General features: G+C 48.6%; 1 protein-coding gene across 3 annotated transcripts in view; it reads right to left on the reverse strand.

The window, feature by feature from the left end:
* Positions 1 to 16249: 16249 nt before the first annotated feature.
* The window catches only part of Impa2 (inositol monophosphatase 2), a 54832-nt gene continuing 47499 nt past the window's right edge, over positions 16250 to 23582 (reverse strand). For all 3 annotated transcript variants that reach the window (XM_045142521.1, XM_045142520.1, XM_004656832.3), the window contains 3 exons: positions 20914 to 21022; positions 19329 to 19480; positions 16250 to 16720 (listed from right to left, as the gene is read on the reverse strand). In XM_045142521.1, the coding sequence (XP_044998456.1) occupies positions 16605 to 16720; positions 19329 to 19480; positions 20914 to 21022 (377 nt within the window). In that variant the 3' untranslated portion in view covers positions 16250 to 16604. The remainder of the gene's footprint in view (positions 16721 to 19328; positions 19481 to 20913; positions 21023 to 23582) is intronic.

Here is a 23582-nt window from a genome sequence, read left to right on the forward strand (position 1 = left end):
TCCTTTGGCTTTACAAGCAAACACCTTAACTGCTAAGCCATCTCTCCAGCCCCAAAGCAAAAAAAAAAAAAAAAAAAAAAAAAAAAAAAAAAAAAAAAAAACAAACTGTAGGGCACAATAAACCCTTTCCTTCCACAAGCTGCCTCTGGTCACTGTTTTGTTCCAGCAATGAGAAGATAACTTCTACAATGAATTTGTGGAGAAATAACACCCATTATGCACCGCTAGTGGGAACGTAAAATGGTGGAGCTGCTGTGCAAAGTGGTTCTTCAAAAGGCATACAATTGAAAGTCGGGTGTGGTGGCACATGCCTTTAATCCCAGCACTCAGGAGGCAAAGGTAGGAGGATTGCCATGAGTTCAAGGCCACCCTGAGACTACATAGTGAATTCCAGGTCAGCCTGAGCTACAGTGAGACCCTACCTTGCAAAAAAAAAAAAGTCATATAGTTGGAATATTAACAAAATAAAGATCTGGAGAGATGGCTTGGTGGTTAAGGCTCTTGCTAGCAAAGCCTAAGGACCCAGATTCATTTCCACAGTATCCACATAAGCCAGATGTACAAGGGGGCACATGCATCTGGAGTTTGTTTGCAGTGGCTGGAGGTCCTGGTGCACCCATTCTTTCTCTATCTGCTCTTTTGCTCAAATCAATAAATAAAAATGAAATATAAAGAAAGAAATATAGTTGGGGACTGGAGAGATGGCTCAGCAGTTAAGGTACTTACCTGCAAAGCCAAACAACTCAGGTTTGATTCCCCAGTACCCACATAAAGCCAGGTGCACAATGATACATGCATCTGTAGTTCATTTGTAGTGGCTAGAGGTCCTGGTGCACCTATACTCTTTCTTTCTGTCTGTATTTCTTCTATCTCTTTCTGCTTGTAAATAGATAATTTATTTTGTTGGGGGACTTTTTTGTTGGTTTTTTGTTTTGTTTTGTTTTTTTGAGGTAGGGTCTCACTCTAGTTCAGGCTGACCTGGAATTCATTATGTAGTCTCAGGGTGGCCTTGAACTCATGGTGATCCTCCTACTTCTCCCTCCTGAGTGCTGGGATTAAAGGTGTGCACCATCACACCAGACTTTTGCTGGTTTTTTGAGGTAGGGTCTCTGTCTAGCCCAGGTTGACTTGGAATTCACTATGTAAGCTTAGGGTGGCCTCAGACTCACAGTGATTCTCCTACTTCTGCCTCCTGAGTGCTGGGATTAAAGGCATGCACCACTGTGCCCAGCAAATAGATTTGTAAAAAAGGCATACGGGCTGGAGAGATGGCTTAGGGGTTAAGGCACTTTCCTGAAAAGCCTAAGGACCCATATTCAACTCTCCAGATCCCATGTGAGCATTCAATTGCAGTGGCTGGAGGCCCTGGCATGCCAATTCTCTCCCCCCACTCTCTCCTAAAGGCATGTGCCAACATACCCAGCAGAATAAATAAATAAATAAATAAAATAAAATAAAGAGGCATATGCTTGGCCTGGGGTAGAACTCAGTTGTGAAACACTTGCTTACTGTGTGAGGCACTGCATTCAGTCTCCAGCGCCACAAACAAACAAAAGCCTCATATCACCTGGCAATGTCTCTTTTAGGCATATACTCAAAAGAATTGAGAGAGGGGCTGGACAGATGGCTTAGCGGTTCAGTGCTTGCCTGTGAAACCTAAAGACCCCGGTTCGAGGTTCGATTCCCCAAGACCCAGATGCACAGGGGGGTGCACGTGTCTGGAGTTCATTTACAGTGGCTGGAGGCCCTGGCGTGCCCATTCTCTCTCTCTTTACCTCTTCCTCTCTCTCTGCCGCTCTCAAAATAAATAAATAAAAACAAACAACAAAAAAATTTAAAAAAATAAGAATTAAGAGTGGAAGCTCAAATACGTGCATAATTGTCTACAACAGCTGAGAGGTAGGAGCAACTCATGTGCCCGTTGACAGAAGACTACGTAAGCAAAATGTTGTGTGCACATACAACAGAGCACCCGCCTTTAAAATGCTACACCGCGGGCGAACTTCAAGCACATCGTGCTTTAAGTACATCATGTTTCCCTCAGTGAGACAAGCCAGGCACAAAGAGCCACCGTTCTATAGTCCCAGTCAGATGAGGTCGCTGGCGTACTCAGACACAGAGACTGAGAGGCGCCGGGGGAAAGGGAGAATGGGGCATTATTATCTCATGGGTGCAGACTTGCTCTTTGGGATGATGGAAAAGTTTGCAGAAGGATGGCAGTGATGTTTGCAGAACTTTGTGGATGTAATTCAGTGTGAATGTCACTGAGCTAACCATATGTAAAAGATGCTTTATATGTTAAAGTTTTATGTGATTCATATGTATTTTTTTTAATTGTTCATTTTTATTTATTTATTTATTTGAGAGTGACAGACACAGAGAGAAAGACAGATAGAGGGAGAGAGAGAGAACGGGCGCGCCAGGGCTTCCAGCCACTGCAAACGAACTCCAGACGCGTGCGCCCCCTTGTGCATCTGGCTAACATGGGACCTGGGGAGTCGAGCCTCGAACCGGGGTCCTTAGGCTTCACAGGCGAGCACTTAATCGCTAAACCATCTCTCCAGCCCAATTCATATGCATTTTTTAAACAAGTACCTTTAACCACTGAGAAATCTCACAAACCTAGGCCATGTGATTCTTTTTCTAAATTTTATATATATATATACATATATACACATATATATAATATATTATATATATTTATGTATAAATACATAATATAATATACATATACATATAATATACATATTATATATACATATATTGTATTTATTTATTTAAGAGAGGGAAAGAAGGAGAGAGAGAGAGAGAGAGAGAGAGAATGGGTGTGCCAGGACTTCCAGCCACTGCAAACGAAACTCCAGATGCATTCGCCACCTTGTGCATCTGGCTTACGTGGGTACCGGGGAATCAAACTGGAGTCCTTTGGCTTTGCAGGCAATTGCCTTAACCACTCAGCCGTCTCTCCAACCCCTGATTCATATCTTTAACCTTTTATTGATAACATCCATAAATATAGGCAATATACCATGATTATGAGACTGACGTGCTGCCTGTTGCGCTAAGGAGGCACCCTTACCATGATTATCATTCCCTCTCGACACCCTTCCTTTTCTCCCTCCCAAATCCCCCCTCCATGGCATCCCTTTTCCTTTCCAATTAATCTTTCTTCTATTTTGATGCCATCATTTTCCCCTCCTATCATGCAGATCTTGTGCAGTAGCATCAGCCACTGTGATGTGTGATTAGTATTTATCACAATAAAAATAAACAGCAGCAAAAGTAGAAACACCCAAGTGGCAGCCTAATAAAACGTGTACAAGATTCTATTCTGAACACCAAAAAAAGCCACTGGGTCATTGGGTCAGAACTGCCCCCAAATATTGCTAGTATGCTAACTCTCTCCACACTGATGTGTACATTCAATGCAATCCCAGCCAAAGTTACTGCAGGCTTTGTTGGTGTTAGAAATCATTAAGTCAGGCCTGGACATGGTGGCACACACTTTTAATCCAGCACTCAGGAGGTAGAGGTAGGAGGATCGTTGTGAGTCTGAGACCAGCCTGGGACTGCAGAGTGGTTGTAGGTCAGTCTTGGCTAGAGTGAGTCCCTGCCTAAAGAAAAAAAAAAAAAAAGGTCTTTGGGCTGCAGATATGGCACACAGCACTTAAATTATTTGCATGCAAAGCCTAATGACCTGGGTTCAATTCCCCAGTACCCACATAAACATCACATAAAGTCAGATGCACAAAGTGGTGCATGCATCTGGAGTTCAGAACAGTGGTTTTACTTTATTTTATCTTTGGTTTTTTTTCAAGGTAGGGTCTCACTGTAGCCCAGGCTGACCTGGAATTCACTATGTTGTCTCAGGGTGGCCTCAAACTCAAAGCGATCCACCTACCTCTGCCTCCCAAGTGCTGGGATTAAAGGCGTGCGACCACGCCGGGCTTATTTTTATTTTTATTTTAGAGAGAGAATTGGCACACCAGGGGCTCAGCTGCTGCAGTCAAATGCCAGACGCTTACACCACCTAGTGGGCATATACAACCTTGCACTTGCCTCACTTTTGTGAGTCTGGCTTATGTGGGATCTGAAGAGTTGAACATGGGTCCTTAGGTTTCGCAGGCAAGCACCTTAACTGCTAAGCAATCTCTCCAGCCTGAATAGTGGTTTTGAGATCCATTAGCACAGAATCTGTGTCAGGTGCCAGACTGGAAAGGGACAGAGGGACTTCTGAGAATTATGGGGACTATCTACACTGTCTAGATTCATGTGTTGGTCCCCAGGGTACCAAACTCATGAACTGAACACATACAAACTGCATTTCATGGCATGTGGTTGTAAATTCACTTCAAGAAGAAGTCAGAAAGTTATACCTATGGGCTGGCAGATGGCTCAGTGGTTAAGATGCTTGCCTGCAAAGTCTAAGGACCTGAGCTCGATTCCCAAGTGACCATGTAAAGCGAGATATACAAGGTGGCACATGTCTTGTTTGCAGTGGCTAGGGGCCCTGGTGAGCCCATTCTCTATCTGCCTTTCTCTCTCTTAAATGAATCAATGAATGAATGGATAAATAAATAAAATATTTGAAAAAGAAAGTAGTGTGGGGGCACATGCCTTTAATCCCAGCACTTGGGAGGCAGAGGTAGGAGGATTGCCATGTGTTTGAGGCCACCATGAGACTACATAGTGAATTCCAGGTCAGCCTGGGCTAGAACAAGACCCTACCTTGAGAAAACAAACAAACAAAAAAAAAAAAAAAAAAGAAAGAAAGAAAGAAAAAAGAAAACGTGACATCTGGGTTGGTAACTGAGTGGAAGGGGACACAGGACTTTCTGAAATGGCAGAATTTTTTTTTTTTTAATATTTTTTTTTTGTCATTTTTGTTTCTTTATTTTTGAGTGACAGAGAGAGAGGGAGAGAAAGAGACAGATAGAAAGGGAATGGGCGCGCCAGGGCTTCCAGCCACTGCAAACGAACTCCAGACGCGTGCGCCCCCTTGTGCATCTGGCTAACGTGGGTCCTGGGGAACCGAGCCTCGAACTGGGGTCCTTAGGCTTCACAGGCAAGCGCTTAACTGCTAAGCCATCTCTCCAGCCCAGAATTTTTTTTTTTAATATAATTTGGAGTATCCCAAACTCATGCAAGTGAACAGTGTATTTTTTTTTTTTGTTTTGTTTTAGATTGAGGCAGGATTTCACTCTAGTCCAGACTGACCTGGAACTCACTCTGGAGTCCCAGGCTGACCTTAAATTTATAGCAATACTCCTACCTCAGTTTCCTGAGTACTGGGAAAAGAAGTGTGCACCACCATGGCTGGCTTGAACAGTGTAATTTATTGTATGCAAGCTACACATGAATATAAGAGAACACAAATTATGTGTAGTTTGCATGCAATAAATTTCAGCCTGGGCTAGAATGAGACCCTACCTTGAAAAACAAACAAACAAACAAAAAAGTGACACCTGGGTTGGTAACTGAGGTGCCCCTCACAGGACCCTGGTTCGAAGCTCGATTCCCCAGGGGCCATGTAAGCCAGATGCACAAGGTGGTTCACGCATCTGGAGTTTGTTTGCAGTGGCTGGAGGCCTTGGCATGCCCACTCTCTCTATCTATCTGCCTCTTTGTCCCTCTCAAATAAATAAAAATAAACAAAAATATTTTTATTTATTTGAGAGAGAGAAGCAGAAAGAAAGTTTGCAGAGGCCTCTTGCCATTGCACATGAATTCTAGATGCATGTGCCACTTTGTGCATCTGGCTTTATGTGGGTACTGGGGAACAGAACCTGGGCCATCAGGCTTTGCAAGTAAGTACCTTTAGTCACCAAGCTACCTCCCAAGCCCCGCCTTTAACCATTTTATTTTTAATATTTTATTTATTTATTGAGAAAGATTTAGATAGATGAGAGAGAGAGAGAGGATGTGACAGGTCCTCCAGCCACTGTAAATGAACTCCAGACACCTGTGCCACCTCATGCATTTGACTTATGTGGGTTCTGGGGACTCAAACCTGGGTCCTTACACTTTGCAAACAAGCGCCTTAACTGCTAAGCCATCTCTCCAGCCTGACCTTTCAGCATTTTAAAGTGTTTGACAGCCTTATGCATACTCACTGTGTTGTACATCGTGGCCAGAACTCTTTCCTGTTCCCTGAGCCATGTTCCCATTTCACCCATTAGACAGTGACTCCTCATCTCCCCTGGCAAACACCCCTCCGTTTTCTATGAATTCGACTGTTCCAAGTGATGCAAATGAGATCAGGTGCGTTCAGGATGACAGCCATAGACTACTCAAGTATTCCGGACTGGCTTCTGTCCCTGGGCACAATGAGTCTGAATTTCCTTCCTTGTTAGGGCCGTTAGGGCCAAGTCACATTGTGTGGTGCGGCCACCATAGGTTGCTTATCCATTCATCAGTTTATGAGCACGTGGGTAACTCCCTCTCTGGCTATTGGGAATAGCGCTGCGATGATGGCCCTGTCATTGTGTGGGAGACAGAGGCTGTTTTTTGTTTGTTTTTTTTTTTTTTGCCATTTCCCCTCTTTCTTTTCAGCAGTGACCTTGTAGCTGACTGGAGAGGTCAGCACACATGTCACCCTTGCTAGCATTGAATTCTGACCCTGGACTTAAAAAAAAAACACGTGCTTTCCCAAAGGACAGAGTTGAATGGCAGCTTACCCAACACCGACTCCTGGCCTGGTTGGCTCTTCAAATGGACATCTGTCCCGCTTGGGGGACAGGTAGGGTGGAAGCGGAGGTCTAGGGAGTGGACCTAAGACCAGCCACTAGGGGGCGGAAGCAGCGCACACTCCCGCAGTGAACGCTATCTGAACCCAGCTTAAGTGTAGCATGGTGTCGGTAAGTACATTGGCAATGAGATGAACCAGCTTGATGCGTGGAGCAGAGGGAGGCTGAGTTTCCTCTGGGTCTGTCCACCCTGTCGCCACTCCCCCTGTCATAGCCTGTGCTTGCACAAACCAACAGCCAGAGTTCACAATAGCTCAATCAGTGGTACCGCTGGGGAGGCCTGGAGGTTTTTCAGCACATCGGTTGGTATGCAAGCCTGTGCTTTCCAAAAAGCTCAGGAGAGGACGCATTTATGTTTGGGCTTTTCAAACCTCTCGTAACAAACGGTGTCATTTTTCTTTTTCATGTCCCGTATACATGATCCAAGGCACCTGAACAAGCCCTTAGGAACCAGTTGGAGAGAAATGAAACTCAGCCCCAAGCGCATTCCAATTAGTTGGCTCAGAAAGCTGTAAAATAGCTCCTGATAGGCCGGGGAGATGACTCAGCAATTAAAGGTGCTTTCTTCCAAAGTCTGAGGGAGGGGGGGTCCAGGTTCAATTCCCTAGTACCCATGTCAAAGTAGATGCACCAAGGTGGTACATATGTCTGGGGTTCATTTGTAAGGACGTGTATCTTTTTCATTCTTGCTCTCTCAAATAAATTTTCAAAAGTTAGCTTTTGGGCTGGAGAGATGTGTCAGCAGTTAAGGTATTTGCCTGCAAAGCCGAATGCATCTGGAGTTCATTTGCAGTGGCTGGAGGCCCTGGCAAAACCCATCCTCTGTCTGTCTCTCTCTGCTTGCAAATAAATATTAAAAAGAAAAACGTCCTGGGCTGAGAGGATGGCTTAGCGGTTAAAACGCTTGTCTATGAAGCCTAAGAACTCATGTTCGATTCTCCAGGCCCCATGTAAGCCAGTGGATTGAACTTTTGATGCATTACTTTTTTCTTATTGGATTTTATTTCATACCCTTACTTTAGTCCTGACATCTGTGAACATTTTTTTTAATTTTTTGTTCATTTTTTATTTATTTATTTGAGAGTGACAGACACAGAGAGAAAGACAGAGGGAGAGAGAGAGAATGGGCGCGCCAGGGCCTCCAGCCACTGTAAACGAACTCCAGACGCGTGCGCCCCCTTGTGCATCTGGCTAACGTGGGACCTGGGGAACCGAGCCTCGAACCGGGGTCCTTAGGCTTCACAGGCAAGCGCTTAACCGCTAAGCCATCTCTCCAGCCCAACATTTTTTTTTTGTTATAGACAATAGGTCACAAGACATAGAATAAGTGCATGTCCTCTTGTCATAGCCCTTGTCATCTTGTCCCCGTAGGGTTAGAGGCGCGCCCGCAGTTCAGCTCAGCTCTTCAGGACAGCCTGAAAGCGCACTCTTTGAGGCCTCGCGCGCGCCGTGCAGTTTGCCAGCGCGGGCAGCAGGCGGCGCGCCGCCCTTAGAAACCAGGGGCGCTGCACGTGGACCGTCCCCAGCCAGCGGAGGACAGAGAGACGTACGCTTTGTTGAGTCAGACCTGCTGATAGCCCGGCGCCAGGGGAAATGGTGCACGTGACTTCGCGCAACCATGGAGGGATTAGCAGACCAACACCATGACGTTTCTAGTGTTGAATGCGCCTGGCACACGTGCAGCGTACTGCAGCCTGTTGGCACCAGGTTATCCCTAAGGGAGCTCCTATCTTGTTCCGTTTGTCCAGTCTGAGACTCTCCCAGGAGACATTGTGGGAGCAGCCAACTTACTTGATGTATCTTTGTACATGAGGGTCTTTCTGAGAGACAGGTCAACCCTACCACGCCACTGATGTCCAGTAACGTTCTCTTGCAGATCTGTTTCACCAGCTACTTGGGAACTTGCTGCTTCTCCAAGTGGTCACAGGCAGGTGCTGGAAGCAGGACTGATGAATGACGAGACTTATTTTCTGAGGCTGCTCAACCCAAGGCCCTCTGAGGTAACTTGTGTCTAGAGCCACATGCATGTCCCCCACTCCATCCCACACCATCCTCCCCAAAGTCCTCCTGATTGTCTACTGGGGTTTCCTCTCCTAATCCCACTAACCTTTCCAAGGTGAGTGTCCCACCACCCCAGGAAGCCTGCCCAGGGCTTGCTCATGCCTCCTTCTCCAGCTTTCCTGGTGCCTCTCTGGATGTCGTGGGCCTGCTGACTCTGGGCTCCTGGGGCAGGGGGCACATGCTGACTTGGCACCGGTGACAAGAGTTTCCAGTACAGGCTACAGCGAGGTGAGCAATCTTACTTGCTATGAATTTTGTGCAGCTGGGAGTCACATCCAGAGGCTTGCGTCGTTTCCTCTTCCTTTGGAGCCTTGGGTTTGTCTTCTTGTAGTTTCTCCAGCCAGCTCAGTGCTTGGAAGGACCAAGGAGGTGATTAGACATGAGCCACCTCAGTGGTGCCAACCCTGGCTCCGTGAGCTCTGGCACCCCCACTATGCATCCCAGCAGGGGATGCTGCCGCTTGAACTTCCTGCAGTAGAGCCCTCCTTTCAGTTCATATTGTTTCCTTTCACCCTTCCGTCTGCCCTGGGGCCTCTGCTGGGGTGCATGGGGCTGAGCCGTGCTGAGGGACGGGGCCTGAGCAACACCAGGACTCATGTGGACTAGGCACTCCCATGCTGGTTATGTGGACAATTGGGTGGATCTTCTCATAGTCTCTAGTGACTTGGCATAGCCCTCCTCAACCCTTCACTGATAGGACGGGGAAGCTGTGCCTGGGGCTGGACTGGGAAGTTTGGGCAGAGGCTCCAAACATCCAGGATGCGAAGCCCTCTGCTGGGGTCTCACGTGTCGCGCCTGAGCTTCTGGATATGTCTCATACACCCTCAGGGCACTGCCCGCTGGAGCACAGCTGAACTTGCCCAGAGGCCTCCTCATTACAGAGCCTGTGAGCTCAGTCAGCTGCCAAGCGGCGGCCCATGCACAGCACAGCAAAGCCTGCTACCTGCCGGCCACCCCTCAGCATTGGTCAAACGGCCCGGTGCTTCTGAGAATCACCCATTCTTTCACCACACTGATGTTGGCTCTTGGCTTATGCTTTTAACAATCTGCTCTATGGGCTGGAGAGATGGCTTAGTGGTTAAGGTGCTTGCCTGGGAAGCCTAAGCTCCCAGACTTGATGCTCCAGATCCCATGTAAGCCAGACACACAAAGGTAAGGTAAGCACATGGCCACTACCCACTACAAAGCCAAAGGACCTCAGTTCGATTACCCAGGACCCCACATAGACCAGATGCACAAGGTGGCACAAGCATCTGGAGTTCAATTGCAGTGGCTGAGGCTCTGGTGCACCAATTCTGTCTCTCTCTCTGAAAAAAAAAAATCTGCTTAATGTATACTGTGCCTTCATGGGAAAAAACATAAAGATTAACATGGTTCCTGTTGAAATATAAGGAGGTATTTTCTTGCATTTTAATGAATCCCTTTTTAAAAATATATTTTATTTACTTATTTGAGAGAGAGAGGCAGATACAGAGTATGGACACACCAGGGCCTCTAGCCACTGCAAACGAACACCAGATGCATGCGCCCCCCTTGTGCATCTGGCTTACATGGGTCCTGGGGAATCAAACTTGAGTCCTTTGGCTTTGCAGGCAAATGCCTTAACTGCTAAGACATTCCCCAGCACCCCCTTTTTAATGTATTTATTTATTTGAGCGAACAAGTGAGGGAAAGCAGGAGAGAAAGAGAGAGGGAGGGAGAGAATGGGCATGCCAGGGCCTCCAGCCACTGCAAACAAACTCCAGACGCATGTGCCACCTTGTGCATCTGGCCTATGTGGGGTCCTGGGTAATCGAACTGAGGTCCTTTGGCTTTGTAGGAAGATGCCTTAACTGGTAAGCCGTCTCTCCAGCCTGAGGAGGCTTTTTCTAAGGCTATGCCTGAAGTCTGGAGTATATGCTGTGGCACTGACTGTAAGCTTGCTTGAGCTGTGGGATGGTCTGACAAGGCATTTCAAACTTTCTGTCATAGCTGAGCCATCCAGCAGGCTATGAGATGACACGATGCTTTAACTTTTGAATAGCGACAGCAAAATGACAATTGTGCTGCTGCACAGCAGAGTGTCTGTATATAATGTTAAGACATTTCAAAAAGTGGGCTCCGGGTCAGAGAGACCCAGTCTTTTAAAAAAGAAGGTAAATGGCGTTCCTGGTCTCCACATGCATGGACACAAACACATGTCACTTTTTTTTTTTTTTTAATTTAGTGGGGCCAGATGTGGTGATACACCTTTAATCCCAGCACTCGGGAGGCAGAAGTAAGAGGATCACTGTGAGTTTGGGCTAGAGAGATGGCTTAGTGGTTAAGCGCTTGCCTGTGAAGCCTAAGGACCTGGGTTTGAGGCTCCAGGACCTACGTTAGACAGATGCACAAGGGGGCACATGTGTCTGGAGTTCGTTTGCAGTGGCTGGAGGCCCTGGTGTGCCCATTCTCTCTCTCTGCCTCTTTCTCTGTCACTTTCAAATAAAACAAACAAACAAACAAAACAAAAAAATGCCAGTCGTGGTGGCACACGCCTTTAATCCCAGCATTCAGGAGGCAGAGGTAGGAGGATCGCTGAGAGTTTGAGGCCACCCTGAGACTACATAGTGAATTCCAGGTCAGCCTGAGCCAGAGTAAGACCCTACCTTCAAACCCCCCCCCGCAAAAAAAAGAGGATCACTGTGAGTTCGAGGCCAACCCGAGACAACATACAGAGTGAGTTTGAGGTCAGCCTGGACTAGAGTAAGACTCAACCTCAAAAGAGAAAAAATTCTGGTGGGTTGGGGAGTTGCTCATCAATTAAAGGTACTTGCTTGCAAAGCCTGCCATCCCAGGTTCAATTCTCCAATACCCACATAAAGCTAGATGCAAAAAGTGGTGCATATGTCTGGCATTGGTTTGCAGTGGCACGAGTCCTGGTGTGCCCACACACATTAAAAGCACTATTACCTGGGTGTGGTGGCACACACCTTTAATCCCAGCAGAGGTAGGAGGATCGCTGTGAGTTCGAGGCCACCCTGAGACTACATAGTGAATTCCAGGTCAACCTGGGCTAGAGAGAGACCCTACCTCACACACCCACAAAAAAACACCCACTGTTATTTCTGCGTAAGTCTGAAAAGGGCCCTGATAATCAATACAGACATTTCAGAGACTCTCTTGAGCCTTGTTTTCCCCAGATGACTGGCTGATAGTCACATTAGTTTCAAGCTAAACACTTAGAGCAAGAATTTTGGTCCTTGCCCAGTATGCTACCCATACTCTGTACATATCCCCTTCATGTTTTAAGCATTAAGAGTGTATGCTTGGTTGGAGAGGTGGCTTAGCAGTTGAAGCACTTGCCTGTGAAGCCTAAGGACCCAGGTTTGATTCCCCAGTACACACATAAGCCAGATGCACATGGTATGGTGGCACATGCATCTAGAGTTCATTTGCAGTGGCTAGAGGTCTGGCGTGCCCATTCTCTCTCACTCTATGTGTGTAAAAAAAGAATTTTTTTGCTTATTTTTATTTATTTGAAAGTGACAGAGAAAGAGGCAGAGAGACAGAAAGAGAGAGAGAGAGAGAGAGGGAAACTGCAAACGAACTCCAGACGTGTGCGCCCCCTTGTGCATCTGGCCAATGCGGGTCCTGGGGAATCGAGCCTTGAATCTGGGTCCTTAGGCTTCACAGGCAAGTGCTTAACCTCTAAGCCATCTCTCCAGCCTCATTCCCCCCTCCCCGTTTTTGTAAGTGTATGCTTATGGCTGCGATGTAGCTCAGTGGTGGGAAGCATACCCAAGATGTATCAGGCTCTGAGTTTCATCCCCAACCCCACAGAAAAAGAAAGATTACAACAAAAATTCCCATCAACCCATCATTTTATTGTTTATTTATTTATTTAAGAGCCACAGACAGACAGAGAAAGAGGGGGGAGAGAGAGAGGGAATGGGAGCATCAGGGCCTCCTATTATTTTAAAAGCTGCAGCTCTGAAATGATTTATGGTTAAGGTAATATAAATTTGCCGTAGTATTTTAGCATTGTCTTTCAGTTTCTCATTTTTCCTTCCAATACATGCAGGCTTTAGTAAAGGTTACATATCCGTCACTTTCGTTTAGACAGCACACATCATTACTCCCTTCAGAAAAGGGCCACTCAAGGCAGTATACAACATGTCTAAGTCTTTGTACATACATAAATGGAGCCTACAGAACACAAGACTAAAACTTAGGAGAAATGTTTTTTAAGCCATTTGTGAAAGCAATTTTGATGGAATGGGTGTGCCAGGGCCTCTTGCTGCTGCAAATGCACTCCAGACACATGTGCCACTTTGTGCATCTGGATTTACATGGGTACTGAGGAATCGAGCCTCGAACCAGGGTCCTTAGGCTCCACAGGCAAGCATTTAACTGCTAAGCCATCTCTCCAGGCCCTTGCTTTTTTGAGATAGGGATTCACTCTAGCCCAGGCTGACCTGGAATTCACTATGTCGTCTCAGGGTGACCTCGAATTCACAGCGATCCTCCTACCTCTGCCTCCCGACTGCTGGGATTGAACGCATGCACCACACCTGGCTTTTTTTTTTTTTTTTAAGATCACACTCAGGGCTGGAGAGATGGCCCAGAGGTTAAAGGTGCTTGCTTACAAAGCTTGCAAGGCCCAGGTTCAATTCCCTAGTACTCACACACAGCCAGATGCCCAAAGTGGCACATGTTTCTGGAGTTCATTTGCAGCAGCTAGAGGCCCTGATGTGCCCACTCTCTCTGCTAGCAAATAAGTTTTTATATTTATTTTTATTTATTTGAGAGAGGCAGAGAGAGAGAGAGAGAGGCAGATACAGTGAGAGAGAATGGGTGCGCCAGGGCCTGTAGCCACTGCAAATGAACTCCAGACGCATGCACCTGGCTTACATGGGTCTTGGGACAATGAACGGGGTGCTTTGGCTTTGCAGACAAGCGCCTTAACCACTAAGCCAGCTCTCCAGCCAGCAAATAATTTTTTAAGAGATCACACCCTTCTATGGAAGACTTAGTCAACATGACATGACTAAAAGTCCTGTGTACCAAGCGTCTTTGGTGACCTCCTTGAACTGGAATCTCAGTTCCTCCTTGGTCACTTACTCCCACATTTGAGGCCTGTTCTGCTCTGTCCGCTATCAGGACAAACTAACGCGACTCGTTCCTTTGGGTGGCACATAAGTTTTCATATGTCACTAATCTCCAAAGAGGATATCTTCAAGCTCCGAGAAGCTGACGACAACAACGGCGCCAATGGCGATGACAGCTATAGCGCCCCGCTTCCCAGGCCGAGTCTGGCCTCGTGCGTGCGTGGTTAGCGCAGCTGCAAGGTGCTTCTCTCTGCCACAGGTAAGCGGGATAAAGGCTGGGAAGGGACAGATGACAGTGTCCCAGGATTTAGGGGAACGACAGGTTCCTTTGACGTTTTCATATTACACACAACTCAGAACAAATCTGCTTCTCTCTGATTGGCCAGATTCATCTCGTGTGGACTGCGGCTGTGGAGCACCTGCGCCAGGTGTCCAGACCCCACGGCGGGACTTTGATCAGGTTCTCTCACCCAGGGAACCCCTGAGCCTGGGGACTCTGGGTGTGGTGCGCGGCTCACGCTTGCTGAGTGCCAGGGTGTGAGGGCTTACCAGGTCTAAACATACCTCCAGGCCGTGCCCAGCACACCTGCAAATGAAGGTGGTATTGATACCCGAACCCAGAGGGCAGGATGCCAGGGGTGGAAGTGGAGTCTACAGACCTCAAAGCTAGCATTCTTTTTCCTTTTGCATTTTCAAGGTAGGGTCTCACTCTAGCCCAGGCTGACCTGGAATTCACTATGGAGTCCCAGGGTGGCCTCGAACTCACGGCAATCCTCCCACCTCTGCCTCCCAAGTGCTGGGATTAAAGGTGAGTGCCACCATGCTCGGCTTCTTCTTCTTTTTTGTTACTTTTATTTATTTGACAGTGACAGAGAAAGAGGGAGAGAGAGACAGACAGACAGAACGGGCGCGCCAGGGCCTCCAGCCACTGCAAACGAACTCCAGACGCGTGCGCCCCCTTGTGTAACTGGCTAACATGGGTCCTGGGGAATGGAGCCTTGAACCAGGGTCCTCAGGCTTCACAGGCAAGCGCTTAACCGCTAAACCATCTATCCAGCCCAAAGCTAGCCTTCTTCCTCCTGCATCAGGTGCTCTGGTGACCAGAGCAGAGACACGGAACAGCTGCTGGATGTGTATGTGGTGGTGGTGGTGGTGGGGGCAGCCCTCTGACATTGCAACCCCAAACACTACTCCCTTGCCCTGCCTGCACTGGCACCCAGCCTCCGTCCCTCTGCCCCTACCCCATGAGCCTTCAATCCGCCCCTGTGCCATCACAGAATCACCTGCGATTCTAGGGTTCTCACCTGGCTTCACGTGGGTAGAAAGCAGGACTTAAAACCTACCTTAGTCCTTCCCTGTCAGGCCCATTCCACAGTGGGGCCGGGGGGGGGGGGGGTCACCTGCAGAATCTTTAGAGGCGGGCTCCGCCACAGAGAGGTTTGATGCATTGTATAAGTGGGTTTTAGAAGGGGTCGTCAGCGTGCCATTCCGTGTGGGGCCCGCAGAGCTCTGAGCTGTGGAGATATGTCCATTTTACCCATGGACGCTGGCTCTCCTGCTCGCTGACCCTGCATGTGCTCTGACATATTCCCGCATGCTCAGTGAGGTTTGGCTTATTAATCACAAGTGGGACCTGCATCAGCGCATGTCTGGCCCTCACCCTGTGTGTGATCCGGCCCTTTCCATTCAGACCAGAAAAAGTGACCCAAGGAAAACGTAGGCAAGGCACAGTGGATTCCTCTCTGAAGTCTCCCATGCGCAGTAAATACCTTTAGGCTGTGGCTGGCTAGTGCTTAGTGACCCTGGGTGACAGTGACGGGGTCCCTTGACAGAGGCTCCCTCTCAAGCATGGGGCTCAGGGTGACGCTAAGGAGGCTTCCAGCACGCTGACTGTGGATGGTGAGGGAAAGTAAAAAGCGTGGATCGGGACTTCTCTCTCCCACTGACTTTGGCCATGTTCAAACGGGAAGTGGCTTGTCACCCAAGAACCTCTTTTGAACGGCTCATGAATAATATCACTTCCAAAGGGACAAAAACCGGACCTAGAAAGCCGGCGACATTTCTCTTCGCTGAACAGACGAGCATTTCAGAGATGCCGTTGGAGCCACTGGGTTTCCCAGGTCCGTGTTTATAAGGCGTCTTGGAGTTTGAAAACTGACATCATTGCCACTGCGGGAGGGCGCGTTCGAGGCAGCCAGGCGGACACCTTTGGTTTTACTGTGCAAACCTCTCCGGAGGCCGTGGGGGGGGGTCTTCGTCGGGGACGAAGTGGGACGTCCAGTAGGTGGCACGGAGGGAAGAGACGGGCGGTGCACTGCAACGCCGATTTATTGCATTCTGTGTGATAGCATGGCCGTGGGCGCGGGGAGGGTGTTTGAGAACAAATTTCAAACCTTTATTACCTGAGATCTGCATTCGGGGGAGGGGGAACAAACCAAGACTGCATGACTAATACACACCTCACGTGAGATTTGGGCTTGGTCTTGATAGAGGAACGTGTACCCACTTGAAAGAGGCTAAGCGTGATGACGAGAGACAAGCTAAGCACCAAGTCCCAGTGAGAGAAACGCGGCTTCAGACAGCTTGTCACACACGAGTGCAACTCCATTTGGGGGAACAGACACCTGTCTCGGAGCACAGGCCACTGGGGCGGCTCTTCCCAGGGGGCCACCAGGAAGGCCCTTGGGTCTTTGGGGGGGGCGGTCCTGTTGCTTTGTGATTGTGCCACTCACAGCTCATCGTCCCGCCCATAGTTAATAGTTTGTAAGGCCTGAGCTATGAGCGTTGCCATCTCTCTGGTGCCAGCTGCAACCACTCTGCAGGACATGAGATCGAGGGGTCCCCCTGGGGACAGAGAAGAGAGAGAAAGAGGACATCTGAGTTACCAGAGGGAGCTGGGAGAACAGTCTTGCAGAGCAACTTCACACACGTGCATGTCCCAAAGAAAACAGCCAGAGGGCCCACGGCCTCTCTCCACCTGTCCTGCCCCAGTGGGAACGCGCGGAAGGATGGGCACTGAAGCTGCTCTGTCTCAGAGACTGTTGTTGGCTGGACCTGAGTCCCATGAACTGTAAAGGATGGGTGAGGCCAGGATGGGAGCTGGGTGTCCCTCTGCCCTGTCAGGCAGCAGGTGACTGCGGCCTGGCCTCGAGAACTGAAGCCTGGGAGGGGCCGTCTGCTTTTCATCTGCTCGCTGCATTTTCTTTGGGGTGTCCGTTGAAGGCTCCTTCACTCTGGAGCTGGAGACTTAGGTACACTTACACGAACCCCGAGGTGTGCTCACATAAGCCCCAGAGTGCCAGGGGGCTTTTTGTTTTTAATACTTTATTTTTATTTATAAGAGAGAGAGGGGGGGGAGAGGGAAAATGGGTGCATCAGGCTTACATGGGCCCTGGGGAATCAAACCCGGATTCTTAGGCTTCACAGGCAAATGCCTTAACTGTTAACCCATCTCTTCAGACCCCCCCTTTTTTTTTCCATTTTTCCCCCCAAGGTAGGGTCTCGCTCTAGCCCAGGCTGACTTGGAATTCACTATGTAGTCTCAGGGTGGGCTCAAACTCACCACGATCCTCCTCCTACCTCTGCCTCCCAAGTGCTGGGATTAAAGACGTACACCACCATGGCCCGCCCCCAGGTCCTTTTTAATGCGAGACTGGTGTGTAGTTTTGTTGCCAAAGACCAACATGGATTTGCTTTTAAACCTTTCTAGCAGCTCAGTTAAGGTTTTCAAAGGAGAAATGGGACAAAAGTAAAAAGCAGACTACAGAAGACCTGTTTTCCATATCCAGTGAATAAATATGAGCCGCAAGGTTTCTGCCAACAAGCCCTGGTTTAAAAGTGAGGAGGAGAAACAGAAAGGATCTCAGCCAAATGCAGGCGAGGGGTCTGTTGGACACTGAGTGGCTGCAGCAGGATGTTCGGAAATGCATGGGGCTTGGGCTAAGGAGATGGCTCAGCAGTTAAGGGTGCTTGCTTGCAAAGCTTAACAGCTTGGGTTTGAATCCACAGGACCCACATAAAGCCAGATACACAAAATGGCACACGTGTCTGGAGTTCATTTCCAGTGGCTAGAGGCCCTGGTGCACCCATGCATACATTCTCTCTGTTCACAAATAAAAAAGTAAAAATTTTACCCAGGAGTGGTGGCGCGTGCCTTTAACCCCAGCACTCAGGAGGCAGAGGTAGGAGGATCACTGTGAGTTCAAACCAGCCTGAGACTACAGAGTGAATTCCAGGTCAGCCTGGGCTAGACTGAGGCTCTACCTTAAAAAAACAAAAACAAAAACAAAGCCAGGCATGGTGGAGCACGCCTTTAATCCTAGCACTGGGGGGCAGGATCACTATGAGTTCAAGGCCACCCTAAGAATACAGAGTGAATTCCAGGTCAGCCTGGGCTAGAGTGAGACCCTACCTTAAAAAAACAAAAACAAAAACAAAGCCAGGCATGGTGAAGCACGCCTTTAATCCCAGCACTCGGGAGGCAGAGGTAGGAAAATCGCCATGAGTTCAAGGCCACCCTGAGAATACAGAGTGAATTCTAGGTCAGCCTGGGCTAGAGTGAGACCCTGCCTCGAAAAACCAACACATGCACACATCCCTTGTATGTGTGTGGTATATATATTTAAGTGATGCGCCTATGGAAATTTCATTTTTTTCAAGGTAGGGTCTCACTGTAGTCCACGCTGGCCTGGAATTCACTATGTACTCTCTGGGTGGCCTCAAACTCACGGCAATCCTCCTACCTCTGCCTCTTGAGTGCTGGGATTAAAGGCGTGCGCCACCATAGCTGGCTAAAAAAAAAAAATATTTTATTTATTTATTTGAGAAAGAGAATGAGCTCATCTCTAGCCACTGCAAACAAACTCTAGACACATGTGCCACCACGTACATCTGGCTTTATGTGGGTACTGGGGAATCAAATCGAACCTGGGACCTTAGGCTTTGCACCTTAGCCACTAAGCCATCTCTCTAGCTCCCCAATGCATGGGATTCACTTATGGCCCAGGGAGGAGAGTCAGTGACCAGGACTCCATGGCACTGAGGCAGAAGGAAAGAGACAGTCCTGTTGGGTACCTGTGTTGATCCTACTTGGGCTACAAATCTTGGGGATGCACCTGATCACAAAGGTGGGAGCCTGTAACATTTGCTGTCTATCCCACTGGGTTCTCATGGAGTCTAGGCCTAAGGTAAAGCCCTCGGAAACTGTCAGCGATGTGGGAACGTGGAATGGCGGCGCCGTTGTTGGGCCAAACTATCCCCATCTGCAGGTGTGGTAAGGCAGGATATGAGCCCTCTCTGGCTGGTCACTGTGCGCGCCTCGGGTGTGATCTTGGCTATAGAACTCAGAGGAGGTAGGGGAATCCAGTGCGGGGACGACTCAGAGTGTGCTCTGCCCAGCGTCACCTGCTGCTAGGCTCAAGAATAGGAAGTGGCCAAGGGCCACAGAGCTCACCTGAGGTGTCCATCACAATACCACCTGCTTCTCTAATAATGACCGTGGCGGCTGCCAGGTCCCAGCAGTGCAGGCCAAACTGGTAATAGGCATCAGCAGCCCCTGAGGCCAGGTGGCACAGTGCCAAGGTGGAGCTTCCGATCACTCGGACCCTGGAGAAGAGGGAAGAAGAGATGTGGACACGGCGGGCCCTGCCTTGCCTTTGCCTCTACAGCCCTCGGCCTGGCCCCTGCTCATCCCTTTACACCTTGCTGGGATGACTCGACACTCTAAGCTCAGGATACAGAGTACCGTCCTGGAGTCACAGTGGCCTTGGCAGAATGCATCTCTACAGTCATGTCGGCATGCTGCACGGTCACCGCTACCGACCACGTGGGGCTACTGAGTGTGAGCCATGGCTGGTGCAGTCAGCAACCTCAAGTTCTAACTCCACTGAGCATTTGAGCATCACATGTAGGGATGCCAAGCACCTGGTGGTTACTGTGCAGATAAGGGAAAGGGAGGAGATAAGGAGAAGTATTTTCTTTTTCCTTTTTAAAAATATTTTATGCTTTTTTGAGGTAGGATAACACTCTAGCCCAGGCTGACCTGGAATTCACTGTGTAGTCTCAGGGTGGCCTCGAACTCATGGTGATCCTTCTACCTCTGCCTCCCATGCTACCACGCCCAATTGATTTTTTTTTGTTTTTTGAGGTAGGGTTTCACTCTGGCCTAGGCTGACTTGGATGGAATTCACTCTGTAGTTCCAGGCTGGCCTCGAGCTCACAATGAACCATCTACCTCTGCCTCCCGAGTGCTGTGATTAAAGGTGTGCACCACCATGCCCAGCTAGATTAAAACAAGCATGCAGGAAAAATAAATCAGAGCATCGGTTGGTTTAAAGAAAGTCTACTGAGGAGGAACTCTGAAGATACACTTCCCGAGAGGCCAGACGTCAGTTACTTGCCCTCTCAAACAGAGGAGGACGACACAGGACTGGGCTGGGGAGAGGGCTCAGCGGATAGATAACGCGCTTGCTGCACAATGTGACAACCTGAGTTTGGATCCCCAGAACCCAGGCAAAGCCCCAGCGTGCTTATGGTGAGATGGGAGGGGGAGGCAGGAGAATCCTCAGAAGCACATGGGCCAGCTAGCCAGGTGGATGCAGCAAAGAATTACAAGAGACCCTACCCCAGGCAGGATGGGAGACGGAGACTCACATCCCAGCCTCCACATGTGTAATGTGGCATGCGTGGACACACCCTCGCTCCACAGACGCAAAAACTTAATCATAAAAAGGCAGGGCTCTGGGCGTGGTGGCACACGCCTTTAGTCCCAGCACTCGGGAGGCAGAGGGAGGAGGATCGCTGTGAATTCGAGGCCACTGACAGAAACCCTACGTCCTACCCAGGAAAGCTGAAAAATAAATAAATAAATAAATAAAAGGCACAGGATCAGAGTCCGCTTCCTGATGCCCGGTGACAAGTGTTAACGTGGAAGACGGCGCATGGGCCTCTGTGACAAGGGCCTCTGTGACAAGGGCCTCTGCCTGCCCCTCCTGTCCTATCCTACCATGTGGGGTGCTCCCGGGACTGAGGACCTATACCCATGAGCCTTGGCATGCAGCAGCCGCTCCATGTTGCTCAGGAACAGTTTCAGGGTAGCTGGATCACGTTTGGGCCCAATTTCTGTCAGAACCAAAGCCTTCGAAAGATCTGCAAGACAGAATTTTCCATCAGTGCAAAGACCGAGTCCTGGCTCTGACGGAATCACAGGGGTTCGTTTCCCCGAGGTGAACTGTAAAGGTCAGCCTATCATTCTTTCTCAGAGCAGGGGGTGGCTGAAACAGTGAGGACTTTCCCATAGCGCTGATGGCAGGAAGGATGTGGTGGGAGAAGCCAGCATGCTCCAGGTCCATGTTGTCACCCTCCCCTTAGGTTCCTGTTTCCCGTTAAAAATTTTTTTTCTTTTAGAAAGAATGAGGCAGAGAGAGAGAGAACTGGCCTGCCCGGGCCTTAGTCACTGCAACTGAACTCCAGACACTTGTGCCACCTAGTGGGCATGTGCAACTTTGCACTTGCCTCACCTTTGAGTATGTGGTTTACGTGGGATCTGGAGAGAGATGGAACATGTGTCCTTAGGCTTCGCAGGCAAGCGCCTTAACTGCTAAGCCTTCTCTCCAGCTCTGGATTACTATTTTCTGTCTTAGCCTGACTGCTGAGGAGTCGGGGAAACCAACGGAGGAGCGCAAAAACCTTGGGAGGATCTTGTGGCTTATGAAAATCCCCCTCACCCATGACTTCACACTGAACACCCCGTATGTGAAGGAGGAAAAAAAAAAAACACCTCATCGGGTCCATCTTTCTAGAAGGGTCTAACACAGACCTATCTCTGTCTGCTGTGATCACAGGAGTGGGTATCTTCCCGTGGAGAAAGTGACTTAGAACAGGACCGATGGGACTGGGACACAGGAGGGCTGGCACCTGGGAACCCGTGGCTTTCTTCACACAGGGGCCCCAAGGTGCTCACACCAACTGTCCTGCTTATGTAACAGGGTCCCATTTCCCAAGCCAGGAGCCGGGCTAGTGGGTGTCAGAAACATGACCAAGAGTCACTGTGGACAATTTGCACTTGCTCTGCCATGTGCCCAAACAGGTCCTGTGTCTCACCAAGTCATACCCAAGGCAGGATGGAGACACATGTAGCTATACTCAGGTAAAAACCCAGCTGTACTCCACAGCCAGGGGAGATGGCCTTCATTATGTTACTTCACTCAATAGGTCCAATTCTGTGTAACACTTCCAAATTGTGCACAATCCATATGATCTGTCCCTTATCTGTCTAGCTAAGTTCTTATTTCACCTTTCACATGCTCCCCAAAACACTTGGCTCTGCACCAGAGCCACCTGCGTTCAGGAGGTCCCAGCTATTCAGACCCAGCATGCCCAGCACTGAAGCCTCCCAGGGGTCTCAGTGTACTGGGTATCCAGCAGACGCTGCTCCAGATGTGCCCTCAGAAGCCTCAAAAGCGGGATCTAGGTCACCTTTCCACAGCCTACTCCTCAGATCCTGCCCCACTTAGCCAGAAACCTAGTGGTACTTTTCCAGAGCGGACAGAAAGCTTTTAAAGAAGCCATTCCCCAGGCCAGGGGCAGCAGGGGCTCAATAAACAGTCCCCAAAGGAGGGAACGCTTTCCATCAAACACCAGCACGCATGGAAGCTGGGCTGTGGCTTGTAGGAGCCCTTGCCTGGCCTGTGGGAGGCTGTGGGTTTCTCCTGAATGGCAAACCCAAAACACTTTTTAAAATGTATTTATTTATTTATTTATTTATTTATTTGACAGACACAAAGAGAAAGAACTCAAAAAGTTAAATAATAAGGAATCAAACAAGTCAAAAAATGGGCTATGGAGCTAGATGGAGCATTCTCAAAGGAAGAAATACGAATGGCATATAAGCATCTAAAAAGATGTTCTACGTCACTAGTCATCAGGGAAATGCAGATTAAAACGACATTGAGATTCCATCTCACTCCTGTCAGATTGGCCACCATCATGAAAACAAATGATCATAAATGTTGGCGGGGATGTGGAAAAAAAGGAACCCTTCTGCACTGCTGGTGGGAATGCAATCTGGTCCAGCCATTGTGGAAATCAGTGTGGAGGTTCCTAAAACAGCTAAAGATTCATCTACCAGATGACCCAGCTATAGCACTCCTAGACATATATCCAAAGGACTCATCTCATTTGCTTAGCAGTACATGCTCAACCATGTTTATTGCTGCTCAATTTATAATAGCTGGGAAATGGAACCAGCCTAGATGTCCCTCAACTGATGAGTGGATAATGAAGATGTGGCACATTTATTTATACAATGGAGTTCTACTCAGCGGTAAAGAAAAGTGAAGTTATGAAATTTGCAGAAAAATGGATGGATCTGGAAAGGATTATACTAAGTGAGGTAACCCAGGCCCAGAAAGCCAAGCGCCACATGTTCTCCCTCATATGTGGATCCTAGCTACAGATAATTGGGCTTCTGCGTGAGAATGAAAATACTTAGTAGCAGAGGCCAGTAAGTTAAAAAGGAGACATAAAGGGAAGAGAAAGGAAGGGAGGAGTGCACTTAATAGGTTGATATTGTATATATGTAAGTACAATGATTGAGATGGGAAGGTAATATGATGAAGAATGAATTTCAAAGGGGAAAGTGCGGAGGGGGGGTAGAGGTAATACCATGGGATTTTTTTTATAATTATGGAAAATGTTAATAAAAATT

The sequence above is a fragment of the Jaculus jaculus genome, chromosome 2, assembly GCF_020740685.1.
Source record: "Jaculus jaculus isolate mJacJac1 chromosome 2, mJacJac1.mat.Y.cur, whole genome shotgun sequence".
Taxonomy (NCBI): domain Eukaryota; kingdom Metazoa; phylum Chordata; class Mammalia; order Rodentia; family Dipodidae; genus Jaculus; species Jaculus jaculus.